This window comes from Agelaius tricolor, unplaced genomic scaffold, assembly GCF_023055355.1.
Source record: "Agelaius tricolor isolate 1412-34295 unplaced genomic scaffold, bAgeTri1.0.p SCAF_3, whole genome shotgun sequence".
Taxonomy (NCBI): Eukaryota; Metazoa; Chordata; class Aves; order Passeriformes; family Icteridae; genus Agelaius; species Agelaius tricolor.
The window spans coordinates 7,715,175-7,722,101 of record NW_027269263.1 but is presented as its reverse complement, the minus strand read 5'-3'; the positions used below and the strand labels follow the sequence as shown (position 1 = coordinate 7,722,101).

The 6,927-nt window shown below is 35.5% G+C and overlaps 1 protein-coding gene across 2 annotated transcripts in view; it reads right to left on the bottom strand.

Annotated features, from left to right (window-relative positions):
* Nucleotides 1-5,444: 5,444 nt before the first annotated feature.
* The window catches only part of CCDC91 (coiled-coil domain containing 91), a 114,634-nt gene continuing 113,151 nt past the window's right edge, over nucleotides 5,445-6,927 (bottom strand). For both annotated transcript variants that reach the window (XM_071422342.1, XM_071422343.1), the window contains exon 13: nucleotides 5,445-6,647. In XM_071422342.1, coding sequence (XP_071278443.1) covers nucleotides 6,528-6,647 — 120 coding nt within the window. In that variant the 3' untranslated portion in view covers nucleotides 5,445-6,527. The remainder of the gene's footprint in view (nucleotides 6,648-6,927) is intronic.

The window sequence follows — 6,927 nt, the reverse complement described above, 5'->3', positions numbered from 1 at the left end:
TTTCTTGATTAATAAAACCAAACCATTTGGCACTCCAGTTCTGCCTTCTTTAAAGGAAAAATGCGTCTCATGGAGCTCAACAACAGGAAGTCTACAAAGTGTGGATCAACTCTGGCTATAAGACAGAAAAGCTTTTTTAAAGTTATTAACTGAAATTTCTAAGCTTTGTCCTGGAGATGGTCGTGAATAAATTTTGCATAATACCAAGAGTATACGAGGGACATAAAAGACTTTAATCCACTTAGCAGTTTAACCAAGAGGAAAAATTTGATCAAAACATATAATTGCTACAGACAACTGAGTTACATGATTCCTCTGTAAAAACCAGTACGAAATTCTGGATGCGTATAATTCAAAATAAATATCAACATTTGGTCCCAACATACAATCAATCAATCAATCAATCATCCTTTTGAATATTTCTTAAATGTTGTGGAGAATGACTGTGTCATCCCTGCCTTCAACTCACCTGTTCTTCGAAAAATTTGTTGAAGAAAAATCGTGTTGAAAATGTGCACACACATTGTGACTATGACACTTATATTACATATTGATATAGCCAAATTGAGTGAAACTTGATGCTCACCCTGCTTGTGATAATTCCTATTCTTCTGAGTAGTCTTGTCATTCCTGTGACACCATCAGTACCTTCTGCACTTGCTGTCTGGAGCTTACAGGAATTTTTGTTCCAATCTGTGCAAGTGAAATATTATTTAATCTGAGAAGCAAACGTATTTCTGATTCCCAAGAAGATTATTGGATGATACATTATCTTATGACACAACATCTGGATCCTCTTCCATTTTATTTGGCAGACACATAAAGACTTCTCTATTGTGTATACAACTTTGTTTTTAATACTAGTGTGGCAATCAAGCAAGAAGATGTTCATCATCCTGATTCAGCTCCATAGAAGCTCCTAAAACATTCTGCTCAGGATGCTCAGGAAATCATTAACATTTGTCAGACTAATGTATTTCAGTGCCAACCTTGCAATGCTTCCAAGTTTTAAAAAGAATAAACTACCATTTTTAAAATTGATTTAATTTAATTTAAATTATTTTTATTTTATTTTGAGGTTTTGGATGTAATTTTGAAGTACAAATTCTCATGTCATATTATTTTATGACCAGTAGTGTAGTAATAATGACACACAAGTTTTTCCCTCACCGACATCTCCAGCCAACACCATCAACAGAAAAAGTGTTGACATTTTCTTCAAAGAACTGATCACAAAATCTGCTCTTAATTTCTTGGTATATTACCAGAACCATACAAAGACAGAACTGTATGCATTATATTCATCAAGGTCACAATTGCAAGAAATGTGGAAGACATTTGAGCTGTAAATAACCACCAGCAGAATTCCTGCTGACTTCCTGGGAGCCAGTGCTTCCCAATCATGCTCTAAATATGTAATCTATGATAATAATAAAAGACTGGGATGTTCAAGTAATGGAATATTTAAAATTATTGCTGCAAAAATAGAGACTGACCATATATCACCATGACCAGCCATCTTCTGGAAAATTTATGCAGCAACATCGACGTGAACACTTAACCAGTGCCCTAATTTGGTAGTAGCACAAGAACTGGAATATCTTTCAAAGTTCATTCATCAAAAACAGTTCTGTTTCTCCCTGGATTAAAGAGCCAGCATTGTGCAGAGGGGGCCAGTTAGAACAAGTTTCTTTTTAAATGCAGAGAGGCATTTGATGACCATCAATGGGCCATTGCTGAAAAAAGAATGCCATTTGCTTTGGCTTTTGAGAGAAGACAAAATATTTTAACATGAAGAAAGAGACCAAATACCAATGATTTGACTTCTGACAGTGTTCTATACCTATTACTACAGATTCATTATCAAATCTGAAAAAAAAAGAGATCAATTTCTAGCAATTTTTTGGCAATAATATTTTTAGGATATGTGTATTTATAAACATCTCATTGTTTTACTAGTGTTCACTGCTGCACTGTTTAAAATTGTCATCTGAAAAAAAAAAGAATATTTTGAGTGTATTCAGTAATAGTTTGTGCATTGTATTATTCATTCCAGATAATGGAAAACATCTAAAAATGCTGGTTGTGTAAGTCTGAAATGTGAGGAATTACAGGCAATATAAGCTAGTGTGAATCTTTGATGCATATTAAAATGGTTACAATTACACAGCATTTAAGACATGGATAAAACATCCATACCACATCTACTACAGAAAAACATTGTTGCTATTATTGCTACTATCATAGGATAATAACCATAATTATAATTGTTATCACAAGAATGACGTATCATGAATGGTGAAACAAATACAAAACCTGAGCAACTCAGCAAACACAAAACTTGATAGTGCAACTTGGGTGGTTTTCCTGTGATGTTCTGCTGTTCAAATATGACTCTAATTCAGCAGCAGGACTATTAGCTTTTTGTGGGCTTTAAAATTAATAAACAATGAAAACAATGGTAGCAGATGAATCTTCTTGAAGCCTCAAAAGAACAATATTCTTGGACAGAGCACAGAAAAGAAAACATTTTTTTTGTCAATTCCCACAAGAACATTAAATTGAATGCAAGGCATGAATTGTGCCCATGTAAAAAGTGTTTCTTTGGCACATTTATGGACCATTGATGAAAAAAGAATGCGAATGACACAGATGTTATAAAATCTTTCTGTACAGCATTCAGTATGTCCACATAAAAAAAAAAATTTAAGACAATCTCATCCACACATTATATCACTCCTGCAATGGAGTTTCCAGTACCTACACTAAGCCCATTTGATAACTGCAAGGACACCGTATGTGATCTAAAAGTGAGCATAAATTCTATGAGTCTCCCTGATAAACAATTTATATTGGTGGCTACGGCCTTCCAGGAAATAAGACCAAATCTTACTCATATTCCCTTCATCAAAGGAGTAGAGAAAAATCTGTAAGCTCAAACGTGGGCACAGGAAATAGAGGAAGAGCAGGGTCTCGAGTGTTGTAAGGGAGTTTTGGTGTGGAAAGGAATTAGGCTCTCTAAGGTCATGTCTGCATGGATGATTCCAGACAGTTGGGAATTAACCTCACCATTTACTGAGCTGGCAGGACATGACACACTTCTGGTCAGAAGCCAACGTAAAGATTCGCAAAAAATTCAAAATACTGAAGTGACCTCAGCCTCTGGAATGATTACTGCTTCTTCTTTGTTCTGCCACCTAATGATGGAAGTGAAGGAATTCAATGCTTCAAGGAATTCAAAGGTTATTTGTCAATGAGATTCTTACAGCAAGGCAAAAATTCAAATATGCCTGTATTGACAGTATACAAAAACATTGCCCATTATTCACTTTTGTGCATGACTTTCACACACATGGTCTCAGAGCCAATCTAGAATCCTGCAGTGGAAGCAGATAAGGAGCCAACAGAAATCCACAGAAATATAACACAAATGTGTTGGACTGTATGATGTCACAATGTTCAGTATTAACTCTGTGTAAACTACTGGCTACAAATCACACAAATCACAAAGTCTAGAACTGCTCAGTTCTAGACTATGGAGTAAAAGTGTTAAAATAGAGTGACCCTGACTAACACCAAGGAAAGACAGCATTCTAAACACTGGATCTACTATTGCCCTGCTTTTTAAGTCACTTCTAATACACGCTGTCCAACACGTCTTTATATAACAAGATTTATTGTTTATTTCTAATATCAAGTATATGACCATAAAGATAAAATGTTTATTATTTGAGGTTTGTTGATGTTCTAGTTCTTGCATTTTGGTTCTGAGGATTCGTTCCAGGGTTTCTTGTTCCTCACAGTACAGTCTTGCCAATATTTAATACTACAGCCAACCAGGCCTCAGAGGCAGATGAAGTTCTACCCCACAGACATACAACATGGTATTTTCTCTTTTATGTCATTCTCCAGTCTGTATGTAGGATAAAGAAAGAATTAAAAAAAAAAAAAAAAAGATTGGATTTTGCAAACTTGCTCCTGGCTTTAAACTGAAAGAAAGCAGGTTCACATTGGATATTAGGAAAGAATTACTTTCTGTGAGGGTGGTGAGGCCCTGGCACAGGTTGCTCAGAGAAGCTGTGGCTGCCCCACCCCTGAAAGTGTCCAAGGCCAGGTTGGACAGGGCTTGGAGCAACCTGTGATAGTGGAAGGTGTCCCTGCCCATGGCAGAGGGTTGAAACTCGAAGATCTTTAAGACCTCTTCCAATCCAGGCAATTCTGTGATTCTGATTCCCTTCTCCCAAATTTCCACAAACTGCACTCTCTTATGGTTAGATAGAAATAATGAAAAATATCCCTAAGCTTTAAAGCTTTGGATGAGGTATGGAGAAGGTGGAAGTTATTGTATGCTGCAAAGCTCACCTACTGAATAGGTCTGGTGTTGCTGTATGAGTAAATTTGCTCTCTGAGACTTGGAGTTTTGAATGTAATTTCAGCTCCCAGTCTGGTCTTGCACATCTGTGGTCTAGTCTGTAACTTTGCTTGCAGGATAGAGAGGAAGATAAAAGGACTAAAACTGTCAGAGGTAAGGAAAAAATACGTACAGTTCTGTGTGACCATCACAATATTCAAGAGCTGAAATTAAATAACACATTCAAGAGCTGAAATTAAATAACACATGATCTAATGGGAAAGATGCACCACAGTTGCCAGTGAAATCTTACTGACTCCAATCATAAGCTTCTTCAAAAAGTGCTTTTACAAAGTGTTGCAAGTCAGAATACAAATCTCTCCTAATTAGGAAAAGGCTGATAAACAGGCCCTGGCTTTGAAGGGGAACCCTTGGATGTGTTTAGTAAAAAAGGAATACTTTTTCCTGTACAGGCCTAGAACAAAAACATTAAGTTCATTTAGGAATCTGCTCATACCACATTCCCACAAATAAACACACATTGGGAGAAAGCACTGGTCAATCAATTTCCTTTTACAGTACCTCAACATTCAAAAAAATCCCATGGGGACATCTATGTCATCTTTGGTGCAGTTACAGAGACAAAAATTTCACTGGTTTAGGAACAGAAAATGAGTAGGCAACTTGTTAACTCGTTAACTACTGGATTTTCCTGTCAGCCAGAAAAAATGCAAACTGATCAGTCAATCAAGTATCAAATGGAAGACTGGATTTTAATCCGTTTGCACGGTAAGGTCATCATCTAGTAAAACCAGCACTGGTTAATTCTTCAGTGAACCTTTGTGAATACAAAAGACAAAACCTTTGGGTTTGCTTACAAAAATGAAACAGAAAAAAACTTAAATAAAAACCTTAACTCTCTGCAGTACATATTTCATATTGTCAATATATGTGCAACCGTTTGGTGTTCCTTATTATTGTAAGAAAGCAATTTGTGAATAGTGCTGATGAAAAAAAAATCAGCTTAACAAAAAACCCCAAAACACCTCCAAATAAGAAGAACCACACTTCAAAAATATCCATAAGCTCAGCGTAAGAGAGATCATTCTTAGTTTATTTATGTACCTAAGCATGAACATTTATTTTCCTCTATTTCATTCAGAGCTCTTTTACAGCTAAGGCCCCAGTTCTACAATCAATAGAGTGTAGGCACAGAAATTCCATTCCATCTATTGTCAGCAGGACTAGAAAGACCTGTGAGTGATCCAAAGTCCAGTAATGTCAGTGGGGAATTTTTCTACTTCCTCCGATGCACTTAGGGCATGTGAGGTCAGCAGGCTGCACTCCTTGTTCTGTCAGAAATTCCACTGAGGCAGTGCAGCATCAGTCTCCACATAATTACATACATCTTCTTCCTGAAACTGAGGTCAGTCACATTAATCGTAATTTCATGAGAAAATGACTTTTGGAATTGAACTAGCTCTGTAAAACAGAAATAAAATACATACTATACATTGGTCATGGCGATGTTTTATGCTACCCTAAACAGATGTACTGTTTAGTTTTTAAATTTTTCTGTTCCTAGAGCTGGATTTGTTTATAAATGCCTTAAAAAATGCCTGACAACACTCTTATGTTTCAGTATTGATTCTTCTGTTCTACTTCAAAAGCAGTAAGAAATAATAAGCTACTCAGGTTCACCTGAGGCAATGGACTTGGGTAGATATTTTGGAAATAGAGATGGATTTGTACCTATAATCAACTAAATGTTTGTCTCCATTTTTTAAAATATCAAAAATAATGGTGAATCACATTAACACATGGTGCCAAATTTAAAACAGACATAACAGGGAAATGTTAAAATTTCAGACATAACACGGAAAGTTTTGACATGGGCTACTAGAAAATGTAATGAAAGCAAAATGCTAAATAAAACAAATCCTAAATAAACCAATTTTCTTTCCAAGGATTTTTTTCCCTCTCATATTTGCTATCTGATAATAGTAGTAAAATAAATAAATAAATAGAAGAACATGATCCACAAACATTTCTATCAAGAATTTCAGATCAATCTTGACTCAACGATACAATCCAAAAAGATTGGAATATATTCATCATTTGCTAGATGGAGATTTGCAGCTTCACAAATCACACTGTATCATCAGCACTGAAAATGTCAGTCTCTGTTTTCTGCTGGGGTTGGCTCTTCCTTTAATAAAACATTTAACTGTTTCTGTGCACATGAAAGGAAAAGTTCCAAACTATGCAGATTTCTCTGACGGACAACTTCATCAAGCTGTTGAAATAAAAGAAAAAATAATAAGATCAATCAACTTTAAGAAAACCTGGAAGCAAATGCTAGGGTTTGTCAGCAAAAAACCAACCATATTAAACAACAAAAATTCAACAACTAAAGAACCTAAGTAATTTCAATGTGCATAATTTAATAACAACTTTTCAGTGGAGTATTTGATTTTCTCCAAAATAAAATGTACACAAGGCTAAAAGTAACTTTAAAGCTGTCAAATTCTACACAATCTATTTGAGAATGCTAAACAGCCTAACTGCCATACTAG